The following is a 15,128-nucleotide window of genomic DNA, read 5'->3' on the forward strand; positions in this document are numbered from 1 at the left end:
GACACGAAATAATAATGCAATCACATAGGAACACTCTTCCGGGGCAGCCAGGTCTGGGCCTGATTTATAACCCATTATCTCATGAGGTGGCGGGGGGGGGGGGGGGGGGGTTCACCCAGGGAGACAGAGGTGCTGGGTTGCACTGCTGTTTCTACTCAACCATAGCTTTTGTACCCTCTATTTTTTGTATTAAATACGCAAAGACAAGTTGATCAGATATGAATATGATTTTGTGACAACACCACCTGCAAATCTTATAAGAACCAGGGAATTCCACTGAGGATACCAAGGGTGGCGCTACACTGGGACGAGGGGACACTACAGCTTCGTCAGAAATCCCTGTGAATAAATTTTGAAATTATTTTCTGAGCCCCGCTTTATATCGGTCAAGCCCCCATTTATTCCCGGGGAGAGAAAAAGTCCTGGAGCCGTGCCTGGTGGATAATTTCCCTTGACGAGGCAGCATGGCAGTCTCTTGGGGGCCTCTAAGAAATCCTAAAACCTAACCAGGAAACAATCCACGATTAAAAAATGTGCCGAAGCTTCCCGATGAGCTGTCGTATAACCTGAAGGCTCGTCTTTTAAATTCGAGGAGTATGTTGACGTGAGTGGTGTAAATGATGCCAAACGATCACAATATCAAACATGTGACATTATTATATTACACATTGCATTGTTTTATTAAATCTGTGGGGGGGGGGGGTCCGTTTGGTATTTTCATTCTGGTCATTTTATCGTGCTGAGCCGAACGCTTCCGATAAGTGCCGAAGCTGCACCGCTCCGACAGAAGAAAGGCGAGCAGCGAAAGCGCAACCGATTTGTGAGCGCTTCGTAAACTGAACGCTCGTCATCTTTGTCCGAAATAACACGAATAAATTGGCGTGTAAGTGGTGTGATTAAAGCGAAACGATCAAAGTAGCAAACGAAAGACACTTCATTATGTTACGCATTGTTTTTTTGTTAAGCATGTTTTGTCGTTTCGGTCTGACTTCGGTTCTTTCGTGCTGAGCCGAATGTTTCCGGAAAGTGTCGAAGCTACCCGGCTACCCCCGTACACCCCCCGCCCGCGTGCAGGCAGACAGGCAGGCCAACAGGAAGCAACAATATGGTGGCGGCGTTCGCGCAGTTAGCCCGTGAGCTCGTCGTAGCGTGAACGCGGGCGAGCTGTCACGATGAGCCTCTGCGCGCACTTTTTACGGTAGGTCGTGCTGGCGGCCTTTCATACCGACACACACGACATGACGAGTAACTGTAAGTGACCTGTGAAGCGACTCTCGCTGTTGTTTTCGTGGCGTGCTAAGGCTAAGGCTAGCGTCGGCTAGCTAGCTTATAACATCAACAAACAGTCGATGGCGTCACAGTCCGCGGATAAAGTAACTTTTGCGCAAATAATAGGGCCACACATTCAAACGTCACCTTCACTCGAGCATCTTTATCAGAGAAATGAAACTCGTCACTTGTCCACGGTGCTAGATTTAGCTTTTTGCTAACATTGTCGTCGTGCAAGGTTGTGTGACGTCACGGGTGTGAGTTATCCAAATTCTTGACAGATGGTTGTTGTTGTTATTTTGCAACTGTACGACGCATTGCGCTCCCTGCCCGGGACTTTAGCGTCACCGCGACATTTGAATGACGCTTAGCCGCCGACGTCATTGGGAGGATGAAGTGTGTTGTTTAACTAGCTGCTCTCTTGTTGTGTTGACAAGCAGACAGGCAGAGGCCCTGAAGGCGGACATGACAGGTGAGCACCTTCAGCACGTCAATAAAATACAACCAAACTTTCATTCTTAAAAGTACATTTCGCACACTAAATAACACTTCCCCTCATTTGGTCTGAAAAGTTCATGTTGTGCTTCCATGGTAACAAGATGCGTGCACTCGGGCGATGAATTGTCTAATCACATTTTCTAATGATGTGTATATAAATAGGAACTTTTATGATTAAAGGTTACACATGGTCGTCATGTTCTTGACTTTTAATAATGAAATGTGACTACCACAGTAACAGAACACACTGTCCGAGAACCAGCTATTATCATTATCACAATGAAATAATCACCTGTAAATAAGATATAATCATATTGAAATGGTGAACGCTACCACCTAATCATGTACTCGTACATGTGACTTGGTGTGAAACCCCAACCTGTTACCATGGCAACAGAATACACTGTACCCGGTTGAATGTTTTTAAACGCGACTATCATGACGTGAGCGTGGCGATTCTGTGGAAGAGAATGTGAAATGACTAAAAGTTACCAATCATCATGTTTGTGACTTTTAGTGTGGAAGCATGCCGTACCATGGAAACAGAACACTACATTCGAGATTGAGAATAATAGTGTATCGTTTTTGATGCAATTGTGGTCACAGTGTTAAATTCATGCAGGAAAATGAAGTGATAAAAGTTCCTCTTTTATTGATCATGCACATGACCGATTATACAGATAGCGCAAATGGTACTGGTCAAGGATCAGTATAAGCCCGGCCAATAATTCAATATCAATAGAAATTGCACTCACTGTAATACCAATTTTAAAAAAAGTTACATATTATATTTTTAAAAATTGCTTTCATTCAGCTTTTTTCCTCCAGATCTTTATTTTGAATATTTAAAAAAATGAAGTGCTGTCAAGTTCCTCATCGTGCATATGACTTGGTGTGGAAGTCTGTCGTTGCCATGGTAACCGCAGCCGGTCGCACTACTGGGGATAAATAGGAATTGGCACACATGTGTTTGCACGGTGCAGACTCTAAGCTGGTGGCGGCTGAGGCGTGGACGTCCCGCCAGGCCTTGCAGGACTTGTACCAGAAAATGCTGGTCACGGACCTGGAGTACGCCTTGGACAAGAAGGTGGAGCAGGACCTGTAAGTGGCGTCCACTCACCTTTCCTCCCAAGCTCCAGTCGCTCCTCGGACGCTCGTGACCGCAACTAACTCATGTGTCATCTGTCCTTGTAGGTGGAACCACGCCTTCAAGAACCAGATCACCACCTTGCAAAGCCAAGCCAAGAACCGGGCCAACCCCAATCGGAGTGAGGTACAGGCCAATCTGTCCTTGTTCCTGGAGGCGGCCAGCGGCTTCTACACTCAGGTGAGCTGATGTTCAGATGAGTTGCTGCTTGGATAGGTTGCAACCTTTTTGTGCTTAATTCCGCATCTCAACTTTTTTGGTATTCGTTTTTTTTTTTTTGCAACATCAGGAAATAGCAATGTGATTGTATTTTCAAAACAATGAACAATGAACTGCATGTAGCGTGTGTCACATGACATGATGGCCACCGTGTGTAGCTGTTACAGGAGCTTTGCAGCGTCTTTAACGTTGACCTGCCGTGTCGCGTCAAGTCTTCACGGCTGGGCATCATCAGCAATGGACCGAACGGCGGCGGCGGCGGCGGCATCGTGACGCCGCAGCCCAGCTCGTGCTCGTACATCTGCCAGCACTGCCTGGTACACCTGGGCGACATTGGTGAGGAAGAGGAGCGACAAAGGCCCGGTGCTGACGAAGATGGCGTCTGACATTCTGTCCTCTTTTGCTACTTTCAGCTCGCTACCGCAACCAGACCAGCCAGGCCGAGTCATACTACCGGCACGCCGCTCAGCTGGTTCCATCCAATGGTGAGTCCTCACAGTGGCGGCCATGTTGTGTATACGTGGAACATTCAGCGGAAGTTCCAGAACATGTATGAGGCTGGGAAAGGCGTCGTCTTAAGCTAGCTTCCAAAGTTAACCCCTCACAGTAGAGAAAAGGGAAACTAGCATTAGCTTCCAGATACTCCAGCATTGCCTCCAATGTTAGTGTCCAATGTTTCATTCCAAAGTTAAAGAACAACAAGGTCTTATTATGCCGATGATTGTCGTGTTTCTCAGGTCAGCCGTACAACCAGCTGGCCATCCTAGCGTCTTCGAAAGGAGACCATCTGACCACCATCTTCTACTACTGCCGCAGCATCGCCGTCAAGTTCCCCTTCCCCGCGGCCTCCACCAACCTGCAGAAGGCGCTGTCCAAGGCTCTGGAGAGGTAAGCTCCACTTCCAAGGCTCTGAAATCACTCTGGGCCTGTTCACATTCTGGTTTGTGTGGGGGAACTTTGCATTTCTTCTTTGTTTTTGTTTTTTAAATACTAATAAGGATACTACCGTACACCGAGGTGTTCTTCTAAAAATGTTTTAGACAAAAACTATATCATGGCTTAGAGTTGGGGAGGTGCGAAATATTTTCGATGCGAAAAAGTGTACTCCCGAATCACAACAAAGATTGTCAGTGGACATTGAAGGAATTATCTCGGCCTGTCATTGAAAACCCACAACATGTTTGCGCAGCCGCGAGGAGTCGAGAGGCAAGTGGAGCGTGTCTGACTTCGTCAAGGCCTTTATCAAGTTCCACGGACACGTGTACCTGAGCAAGGGTGTGGAGCAGCTGGACGCTCTGAGGGAACGTCTGGAGGAGCAATTCCACGTAAGTGCCGTAACTCCGCCCACCCCTCCACTCCCGGCACGTGCACGCTCCCGCGGATGCTGACGTGTGTGCGTGCAGAGGCTGATCCACCAGAAGGCCTTCAGCTCGCAGCAGCTGGTCCACATGACGGTCATCAACCTGTTTGAGCTGCATCACCTGCGAGAAATAGCGGCCGACGGCCAGCAGACAGTCAGCTGGTTCCAGCTACTCGGGCTTTTCAGTAAGAACCAAACCAATTTTGGGGCTGGGTCATTCGCCACATTTTTGGGAGGGAGGGCGGGGGGTCTAAATGGCAGACATGCAGTGTTTTCCAAACTTGCTTGAGCCTAGGCACATTTACTGTCATAGAAGAATCAGTCAATCCTGTATTTATGTTTTCATTTTGAAAGCAGGAGTCAAGTCAAACGTTTTCTTGGCAATATGTTCAACTCTTCTCAACATCGCACTCTAATGAATATGGAATAAGAATTAAGTCGACTAATCCACACGTTTTCACTCCTCTGAGGAGGCTGACCTTTTATGAAGCCCCGCCCCTAAATTGGGCCACGGGCGCACCTTGCTGGTGCCCTGACTCACCTGTTATTTGGCTTTGAACACACGACGTTCGCAAGGCGCTTTTATTTGCAAAGAAATGATTGACTTCCCACTTTAAAAAGTAACACAACCCCAAATCCCAGAATACACCACAAAATGGCACTGGAAGTCCAGTTTGATCCAGTCTCGATTTACCCTCAAATACACTCACTAACTCTGCATGCTGTTGTGTTGTATAAATAGCAACATGTGGATACATTGGTCATTGTTGTCACTGTGCCATCGAGTGGGAAGCGTGTAAGTGTTCTGCATGTCACTCAATATGCGGTCTGTGACCTGCACCTGTCTTGCCAGTGTCCTTCCTGGGCCTCATGTGCAGCCGAGTTCTGCTCAACAAGAACCGCGATGAGGAGGAGGTTGCCGGTGAGTGTCCTCTGCCGGCCATCAAGGTTTCTCTGGACTGGCTCCGCCTGAAGCCCAGCGTGTTCCACGAGGCCGCTGTCGACCAGAGGCAGCAGTAAGTTGGCGCTCGCGTGTCTCCCGCCACGCCGAGGACTGGCGCTCACTTCCTGTCACTTCTTGCTCTTCAGCGTCTGGCCCTGGCTGGTGTCCATCCTCAACAGCTTCCAGCCCAAAGACCAGCACGTGTCCGCATCTTCAGGTACTCGTTCCGTCTGGATTCTTAAAACAGCTGGCTTGTGAACTTTTCTTTTGGTCGATCTTCCTTTTCAATTTTCTGACCCCAACACTGCAAGAGATTAAAACCTCCTTCAAATTAAGACGAAAATGTCTTTCTCTCATTCTGGAGTACTTGGGTAGAGGACTAGTCTGCTTCAGGCTTTGTAAGTTGAATGATTTTGATTAGCCACACACTAAAAACACATCAGTTACTGGACTCGTTTGCGATTGGACCATTCGGGTACAGGTTTTGTCTTGATTGGGGACCGCTGTGGTTGCAGTCTAAGCTACATTTTAGGCTGTAGACGATTTCCCACTTGAGTCTTTTGAGCTTTCCGTGGAGAAATGATCGCTTGTGGTGTGGCTGGTGACTTCTGAAATGTCGATGTTAATCTTCAGTGACGCCACTGCCGGAGGAGTTCGAGCTTCAAGGCTTCCTGGCTCTGCGGCCGGCTCTCAGGTAGCGTTTTTGTACAGTGACGCCCCTCACGATCAAGAGTGACACTTTCCCATTTTGTGACCGGTTAACACTTTTCAGGGCAGTGGACTTTACCAAAGGTCACCAGGGCGTTCCGGTGGACCGCGACGTGCTTCTGCTGCGCACGCGTCACCAGAGACTGATCGCGCTGGGAAAGTGGATCGCTGACAACCAGCCAGGGTGAGGCTCAGGTTTTGTTTAGAGCACTTTAGAAAAAAAAATAACTGCAGGAGCAAAGTGCTGTCCATATATACTCTAAATATATGTAGTCAACACCCTCCCAGACTCACGCAGGGTTCCCACGGTTCCATAAAGTTCATAAAAATCCATTAAAAAAATAAGTTGTAAAATTATGTTCTTAATTGTCCTTAATTTTCAGGGAAAGCTTCTAAAATCAATAAAAATCCTTAAAAATTAACCCGTGGTGTTCATTTCATTTGTGTATGTCATTTTCCTGGGCCCAGAGGAACCCCACTTTGATTGCCCCTAAAAATGAAGATGTGCCCTTCCTTTGGCAGCAATGATTTGAACACCAGCTCAGTGATATGTGGCTTTCTGTTCATTAAATCCAACGTGAATCCCCTGCTGAATGGAGAAAAAGTCCTTAAAATGGCTAAATTAGCCCTCAAAAGTCCTTAAAAGGTCCATAAATAAAAAGCAAGTGGAAGAGTGGGAACCCTGTCACGGCAGTTGTCTCGGGTTGTCTGCATCAAAGTACGCAGAGTCATTCAAGTCTAAGAAACAGTTAACAGCTTTCGCCAGCACGCCGCTGAAAGCTGGCAAGAGGCACCATAGATTTTTTTAGCGCCTTTAATCAGCGATTGAACGTTCAAGGAGAACGTTGTGCCATTAAAGTCGGTAGTAAATAGCCGAAGTTTGTGACGGCATTGCCTCAGAGTCAAGTCAGCCATTACGTCAGGATACACTGCTGGGAATAACTTCAAAATAAAAGCCTGCGTAGGCATTATATCAAGTACTTATAACATCAGCAATGTTGGCACGCGGTTGATTTTGTGTGACTTATCATCCGTCACTTTCCCGCAGGCTCATCCAATGTCGTGCCGGCGAGGACGGCCTGCTCCTCTTCCTCAGCGACATTCCCGAGCAGGCCATCGAAGAGCCGGCAGAGAAGGAGCCGTGCGTGCTGCAGGAGGCGTCCAACGGCGAGCGGGCACTGGGCGAAGGCGCCAACGCCGGCCTCAAGTCGGTCCTGTCGGCGGGAAAAGCTGCAAACTCTTGGGCGGATGGTGCCGAGCGGCCCGTCGTCACCTTCAAAGAAAACATCAAACCGCGCGAGCCCGCCCGTGGAATCCATCAGAAGGATGGCGGCAAGGAGCGGCGAGACTTGGTCAAAGGAAACGGTCTGGCAGCGGCGGGGGTGGCGGCGAAAACTGAGCTGAAGCGTGATGGCAAAAGGAAGTGCGAGACCAAAAAAGCTGCTCAGGAGAAAGTTCCCGAGGCTGGGAAACAGGTCAACAAAGCGCTGCTTCAAACGCCTTCGATACATTACTCCTCATCTTCATCCTGTCTTCTTCTTGTCCTCCTCTTCCTCTTTCCAGGTGAAAGCTCAAACAGAACTGAGGAAGACTCCCGTTTCGGAGGCCAAGAAGACTCCGGCTACTCAAACGCAAACAGCCACGTGCTCTTCCCAGTTCATCCCAATCCATCACCCCGGAGCCTTTCCACCTCTGCCGAGTCGCCCTGGTACGTCGTCACGCACGCACAAGCACAACCTTACGACTAGTGAACGGCCCCCCCCCTGTCGCTTCTGCAGGCTTTCCACCCTCCGCCTTCGTCATCCCTCCCGCGGTGGCATTCCCGGGCTTGCAGGTGAATCCGGGCTTCGCCTTCTCCGCCGGCGTGTCTGTGCCGGGCCCCTTCCTGCAGCCGGCCGCGCACGCGCAGGCCGGCTCGCAGGCGGCCAACGGGGGCAAGCAGTCCCACATCCCTTACAGTCAGCAGAGGCCGTCTGGGCCCGGCTCCGCGGGGCCCGGCCAGCAGCAGCCCCACGCCCTCTCCCACCCCCAGCTGCAGGTCACGTCGCCCACCAAGCCCGTCCAGCAGGTTGCAATGGCCAAGAGTCCGCCCCACCTGCAGCAGGTCAGTCGCGCCAGCGATGTTGAGGCCAACTGAGCTCCTCCTTTGTCACCACTAGGAGAGTAATTATTACCTGACAGATCCTGGAGAACAGTATAGTGAACTTCAGCCTACTAGCGGTTGTACGAATTCACATCGTTTTTTTTTTTTTTTCCCCGAAACATTCACCACATTTATTGATTTTGCTTTTTGCATACACCTTCCTTCGCCCCTGCCCCTGTGAGTCATTGCGTGAATTACGGGTGCAACTTTCGGTATGAATCGGCCTTTTGTTTACATGCTAAATGTTCTTATGAGTCCATTTTCTATGACAGCCATTTGAAAGACAAAACAATCCTGCCGCCTACTAATGTAGCAGCGTAAGGGAATGACACCAGAAAGTGGCTAGCGACAACGTACACTTTTTGCTCCTTTCCGAACTTTGACGCAATCTCAAAAGCTCCAAGGCCTCCCAGTAGCTACTCCGTAACATCACTAGCATTCTGTCAAGAGGTCGGACGCAGCCTAAAACTCATCCTAATTATCGTAGTTAATGTTAGATCACGTTGGTAATCACAAAATGGCCGCTCCCTGAGATAGGTAAAAAGGGTGCATTTTGCTGCTTCGCTGATATTACACATACTCTATTGAGTCAATATAAACACGGTATTCTGATCAATCGTGCCATCCATCCATTTCCCGATCTGCTTATTATCGCAAAGGTCGCGGGGGGTGGGGGTGTGCCGGAGCCTATCCCAGCCGTCTTCAGGCAGTAGGCGGGGGGACACCCTGAACCGGTTACCAGCTAATCGCAGCGATTAATATTGCATTTCTGGAAAAAAATGACGTTTTGATCCATTTTAGGGACATTTTGCCACTTAACTGTGGACTGACAGATATATTTATCACAATGCTGGGCGGGCTCAGCTTGCAAATGTTACATGACTAAAGCCAGAGAAAAGAGGTGAGTCATGACGTTGGTTAATCTGAACCCGCCCGGCCGGCACTGTGATGTCATTTTCGGGCCCCGCAGCAAGTGGCAGTACAAGGCAAAATGGCTGCCCCCAGTGAGATGTAACCCTTTCATGCACCCTGGAACCTGATAACATGATGAGCTGTCCACTGTAGTAATCGCTGTCCCTGAAAGGCTAAACAAAACAAAAAAAAAACCAAAATGGTGGATTAGGCTGCTTAATTCATATCCCACAAACGCAGTAATAGCCTCCGGTTTGGATGTGTTCTGACATGCAACTTGTGCTTCCCCCTTCTCACCCCCAATGACTCATGTTCCACATTTGCCACTCTTAATTACGCACATGGATTTTTTTTTTTCCTATCACATGTTGTGACTTGTAATCTGCTTTTGAAAGTAGTTCCGCCACAATAATGGCCCCACAGAGGTGTGTACCCCCCCACCCCCGCCAATATTACTCGTACATTAAAGTTAGATATTCAGGTTCTGCTAGGTAATTTCCATACATTTGCAGATTTTTACCCTGTAAGTAATTTGGCTGAACGCCTTGCTGTGTTTGTGTTTGTGAGGCGTTTGTCCAGGACGCGCAGCTATGGAATCCGAGTCAGGCGGCGCTGCAGAAGCTTCCGCCGTCCATTCAGATGTCACTGAAGCCGCAGACCTTCTACTTGACGCCTCAGGATGCCGTCAAATTGTACGAACAGCAGATGGCGCCGCCGCCGCCGCACGCCTCCGCTGTGGACAAGAAGATGAAGTTCCCGCCCTACTGGGATGCCCCCTCCTTCAGGCTGCCCGATGACAGGATGAAGCGGCCCCCACCTCCTGAACAGGACGCCGTCGCCGCCACTGGGCCCAGAGGAACCCCCTTTGAGGTGATCACAGCTTACAAATTTACACGCATGCTAAGGGTTTCAAGGAGGTTTCTGCGTCCCCAGTTTGGATTTCGAAGTAGCCTTTCACGCGTTGTTTCGGCTTTTGGGTTTCAAGTCAAGGTTAGTTTTCAAAATAAATTTGCAAGCCTTGTTTGCGTAACGACTGGGGTTTGGGGTTCATGCCTGTCCTTAGCTTTCAAAGTAGGGTTTCAAGACAGGGTTAGGGTTTTAAACTAGGGTTTTGAGCCCAGGTTAGGGTTTCTAACTTAGGGATTCAAATCTAGACTGGGGTTTCAAAATAGGTTTGAGAACCTTGGTTCTGGTCTCAACTGGGTTTTCATTTTCGTACTATCTACTATTATATCCGAAAATACAGATTGATTGCTTGTGTTTGTTTAAAAAAATGTACCGGAAGAGGGTCTTGCAAAAAATGGCATACTAACTCATTCACTCCCAAAGACATATTTCAAAGTCTTTTCAGACGTCACACATTTAATCCCAGCTCCTCATTTTATATTGACTGTACTTGAAAAGGGTCTGAAAATTTTCAGACCCTTTTCAAGTACAGTCAATATAAAATGAGGAGCTGGGATTAACTCATTCAGTACCAGTCAATTCTGGACCAAGTCTGAAAAGACGTTTAAAAACGTCTTTGGGAGTGAATGAGTTAAGTGGAAATTGCAATATTGAGGGGAATAATAAAGTACAAAGTCGCTTTGATTCTTTTTGAAAATGTTTCAGCCCTAGTTGCGAGCCTGGGATACAGTTTCACACTCAGGGCTGGGCGCCAGCATCTACGTGAATCTTGCTGACTTCCTTTGGCTGTTTTGCGCTCTTTCTCCTGCCATTTTCCCGCTTTTCTGCTCCCGCCGCTCAGGGGACCTCGCGCTCGCCTCTTCTTCCTCCCGACCTTTTGAAATCTCTGGCCGCCGATGTGGAGGACGAGGACGAGCTGCTCTTTTCTAAGCCTCCCAATTTCTTCCGGGCTCTGTCCGCTCCTCTTAGCTCGCTTCCCGGACCCAACTTGTTTGTACGTAGTCCCGTTCCCTTTGCCGTCCTCCTCCCCCGTTTCTCGATCCTCAAACTCGCCTCCGCGTCAGGCCTCGCGCCGCCTCCCTTCATCGTGTCTCCTTTCTTCCTCCTTTTCCTCTCCCCCCCCAGCTGCCCAATCACAGCAGACAGACGGACGGCGGCCTCGAGGCGCTCGGCCAGTCGTCTTCCCTCTTGCCCGCGCAGGTTAGCCCCGCCTCCCGCCTCGCCGTGACCTTTAATCATCTGGCACGGCAAGTTCCAAAATGCCATTTTTTTCCCCCGATATCACAATTCACGTAAAAGCGTGCCGCGTGTGCCACCAGCAGCAGTATGACTTTCTCTCTTGCAAGATTAGGATGATTTTTTTCCTAAGAGGAAAAAAATATTTTTTTTTCCCCCCTTTACTCCCCGTTGTGGTCACAATTTTTTTTCTTTAAAACATGGTTGTTTTTTTTAATAAGATAAAATATATCTATTTTTTTCCATAACAAAAAGGATTCACTTGAGGGGGGGAAAAAATATCCAAAGTGGGAACATGACTTTCACCCACCAACGCTGACCTCTTTCCAATTCTGTCTCTTAACTCTTGTCTGGTTTTGTGTGGGTTTCATTTTTGTGTCTTTGTGTTGTTTCTGCGTTTGCGTGAGTGTCAGGAGTATAACCAGAACAGCATCTTCAGTCAGGCCTATGGGAAGAACGTGCCGTCAAACTCCAAGTGTGACGCTCCCATGATGCACCAGGAGACATCGCTGTACTCTTTGTTCGAGTGGACGCCGTGGTCGCCCTCGCTGCCCGCCAGCTCAGGTGCGTAGCGCGCGCGCACATGTCTGCGCATGGCGACGGTGTGTCGCCGGTTCACCGGGTTGCTCTCTCGATATGCAGATCACTCTACCCCGGCCAGCCAATCCCCACACTCATCCAACCCCAGCAGCCTGCCGTCCTCCCCGCCCACCCACACCCACAACCACGCGGCGGCGGTGGCCGCCGCGCCCTTCTCCAACTTTGGCCCCATCGGCACACCGGACAGTCGTGAGCGCAGAGCACTTGACCGCTGGAAGCCCGACAAGACAGGTGCGCTAAAACAAAAAATTGAAATCGTCCATGCTGTAACGTTGGCAAAAAAAATAAACTGGGTGAAAATATGGTTAAGAATTCCGTGCATTGCTTTTGACGGCAACTTTTTTTTTTTTTTTTTTTTACTTTGTGGTTCAGGTGGCGTGAGCGGCTTTGGGTTGGAGTACCTGCCGGCCACCGCTTCGGACGCCAGCTGGCACCAAGCCCCCGCCAGCGGCAGTTCCTGGACCAATCAGGAGTCACCGATGGAAGAGTCGTCCTCCAACATGCTGCTGGACAGCTTCAAGGTAACGAGCGCTTGTCGTCGGCGCCATGAGACGGAGTTCACAGCCTTTCAAAGCGCCACCCGGAGAATTTTATTGTAGCACATCTCCGTTATTTTCACTGCAAATGGTACCGTGACAAAGTGGCTGCTATCATTGTTGAATTGTTTTTTTTTTAAACGTGAAATGAGCATTTCAAGTACCTCTGTTTTTTTCCCCTCTCTCTCCTTGAATGCTATTTCTTTCATGTATCCACTGTGGCTGATGAACTGCAAATTTCACAAATGAAGAGCTTATCTTCTGTTTAAATCTTGCCTAACAGCAAATTCGGGGCGAGGGGAACAATTCATGTCCCAAGTGAACATGAGCTGTTTTATATTATGGTTTGTGTTCACTTTTATTATTTTTGTATTTGAGAACTAAATCAAACCCACTCACAATTTAAAACCATATCAAATAAAACAACCTTCTACAGCGTCTTACAAACTCTACTAGTGTAGACCTGCTCCTTTAATGGGAAGTCACGGGGGGGTTAAATCAGTGTGTGTATTTCAATGCACTTTATTTGTCTTTGTTTTACATTTTGTGACACAGAACTCACCGGATTCTTTTTGTTTTTGCAGTCGATTTGGTCGAGCTCGATGATGCAGCCCGGCCCGTCGGCGTTGGAGCAGCTTTTGCAGCAGCAGAAGCAGAAACAACAGCGAGGACACGGCACCATGAACCCACCGCACTGAAACCCCCGCACGATGACATCATCGACATCATGGCTGCCACACTTTGACGAACACCAGCAACCGTTGGTGGACGCAGGAGGGTTGGGGAGGCACGACCCCCTCACCTCCAAAAACAAGACACCAGGATGAGACTCCACCCGGACGAGGTCGCCTCCGCTGAAGGGAAGCGGGCCGATGCCAACGACGGGGTTGCGGGACCGCGCGCATGCCATCATCGCTAACTAAACAGATGTACACACAACACACCCATAGAACAAAAGCACACACCCACATTCACACACACATAGAACAAAAGCACACACAAACACGCACACACCCACACACACATGAGTGGATCGGCAGGACGAGTTTGTCCACGCGAGGCTTTTTCGTGGCCTTTTTGTGTCTTTGGCAAATCTGAGGGTGAGCGAGGACCCTGCAGTGGTCGGGTGACTTGGAAGATTGAATTCCTCACTATTTCTTTCCTTGTTGAGGAAGACGACGAGGACGTCTAAACATGTAAATGCGCAAAAGATGGGAAGGCCAGCGTGCCAGATGTACAAAACGATGTAGTTCGTGGTTTGTCGTTAGCCGTCTTTTAGCGAGACAGCCGCTGTAATAATCCTGCTCGGTAGTTTAGCCCTTGTTAGCTTTTCTTCCTCTTCTGCCAGTTCTCGAGCAGACGGGAAGTCGCCTGGACCGAAACTTTTTAACGACTAGTCACTTTTTAAGCGGAATGGTAACAGAAGACGACGAACAAAAAGTCAACTTTTTTTCATTGGCAAGCATCATCGTGTAAAGTGATGTGAGGCGACGGCCTGCCCGAAGACCCGCCTCGAAATGCTCGCTGATGAAGGTGGCCGTCGTCAACATCCCGCTGCTATGTTGACGACACGTAAATGTTCATGATTGCGTGAGAAAGACAAAGTGATGAAGATAATGAGCTGCTAATGCTCACTTGTCCTCTTTCCTTTTCTTTTATGTCCTTGCTGCCAATAAACAAGAAATCTCTCCTACTATACTCAGTCCTTATATGTGTGTGTTTGTTGTTGTTGGGGGGGCATATTTATGGACAATGTGTACATCAGGATGAGCCATGAAGATATGTGTGAGCCACATAGAGCAAAATCATTGTTTTTCAAATTGACAAAATGTTTTATTTAGAATGCAATCAATATACAGTCTTGTCTTTGCAACAGTTCTTAATATATGAAAGATAAAACAGTGGATTATTCTGTCAAATTGTTTTTTTAAATTATTATAAATGTCTATCATTTTACTATACAAAAACAGGACGCGAAGCATAAATGATTCCGTTTCTGGTTTGGTGTGAAGGGGTCTGCACTACACTGCGCATAAGTTGTAATGCAATAACGTTATCCAAAACATCCACCGGGCTGCAAACTGCTCCAGTGAGAGTTGAATATCATGGCTCGACACAACAGAACCAAATCCATCCATCCATCCATTTACCGAACCGCTTGATCCTCACTAGGGTCGCGGGGGGTGCTGGAGCCTATCCCAGCCATCTCCGGGCAGTAGGCGGGGGACACCATGAATCGGTTGCCAGCCAATCGCAGGGCACACAGAGACGAACAACCATCCACGCCCACACTCATACCTAGGGACAATTTAGAGCGTCCAATCAGCCTGACACGCATGTTTTTGGAATGTGGGAGGAAACCGGAGCACACGGAGAAAACCCACGCAGGCCCGGGGAGAACATGCAAACTCCACACAGGGAGGCCGGAGCTGGAATCGAACCCGGTACCTCTGCACTGTGAAGCCGACGTGCTAACCACTGGACTACCGGGCCGCCCCGTTATCCAAAACATACTTTGGAAAACGTTATTGCGTCAAAAGGGAGTTCACGAGTTTTTAAAAAAGCTACAAAGTCATAGTTACATTGACCTTTACCGTGGTTACTAATTTGCATACTTTAAAGTGATTCTGTGAAAAGCGAGTTCTTGTGAC

The 15,128-nt window shown here is 48.6% G+C and overlaps 1 protein-coding gene across 4 annotated transcripts; it reads left to right on the forward strand.

Moving 5' to 3' along the window:
* Window positions 1-1,032: 1,032 nt before the first annotated feature.
* smg7 (SMG7 nonsense mediated mRNA decay factor) lies at window positions 1,033-14,175 on the forward strand. 4 transcript variants are annotated; one of them, XM_086129039.1, is made up of 23 exons: window positions 1,033-1,198; window positions 1,710-1,741; window positions 2,751-2,868; window positions 2,962-3,094; window positions 3,292-3,469; window positions 3,547-3,618; window positions 3,871-4,021; window positions 4,323-4,458; window positions 4,537-4,678; window positions 5,347-5,509; window positions 5,583-5,653; window positions 6,070-6,130; window positions 6,209-6,328; window positions 7,193-7,619; window positions 7,708-7,852; window positions 7,923-8,248; window positions 9,767-10,069; window positions 10,947-11,099; window positions 11,231-11,305; window positions 11,755-11,905; window positions 11,984-12,172; window positions 12,314-12,462; window positions 13,062-14,175. In XM_086129039.1, exons 1-23 carry the CDS (start codon window positions 1,173-1,175, stop codon window positions 13,173-13,175), a joined length of 3,435 nt encoding a protein of 1,144 aa, XP_085985165.1. In that variant the 5' UTR covers window positions 1,033-1,172; the 3' UTR covers window positions 13,176-14,175. The 4 variants fall into 4 exon arrangements, with proteins under 4 accessions (XP_085985165.1, XP_085985164.1, XP_085985166.1 ...); XM_086129038.1 differs by having other exon boundaries at window positions 1,070-1,198; window positions 1,707-1,741; XM_086129040.1 differs by lacking the exon at window positions 10,947-11,099 and having other exon boundaries at window positions 1,071-1,198; window positions 1,707-1,741.
* The last annotated feature ends 953 nt before the right edge of the window (window positions 14,176-15,128 follow it).

The sequence above is a fragment of the Hippocampus guttulatus genome, chromosome 14 (assembly GCF_054856545.1).
Source record: "Hippocampus guttulatus isolate MCC_2025c chromosome 14, RoL_Hgut_1.0, whole genome shotgun sequence".
NCBI lineage: Eukaryota > Metazoa > Chordata > Actinopteri > Syngnathiformes > Syngnathidae > Hippocampus > Hippocampus guttulatus.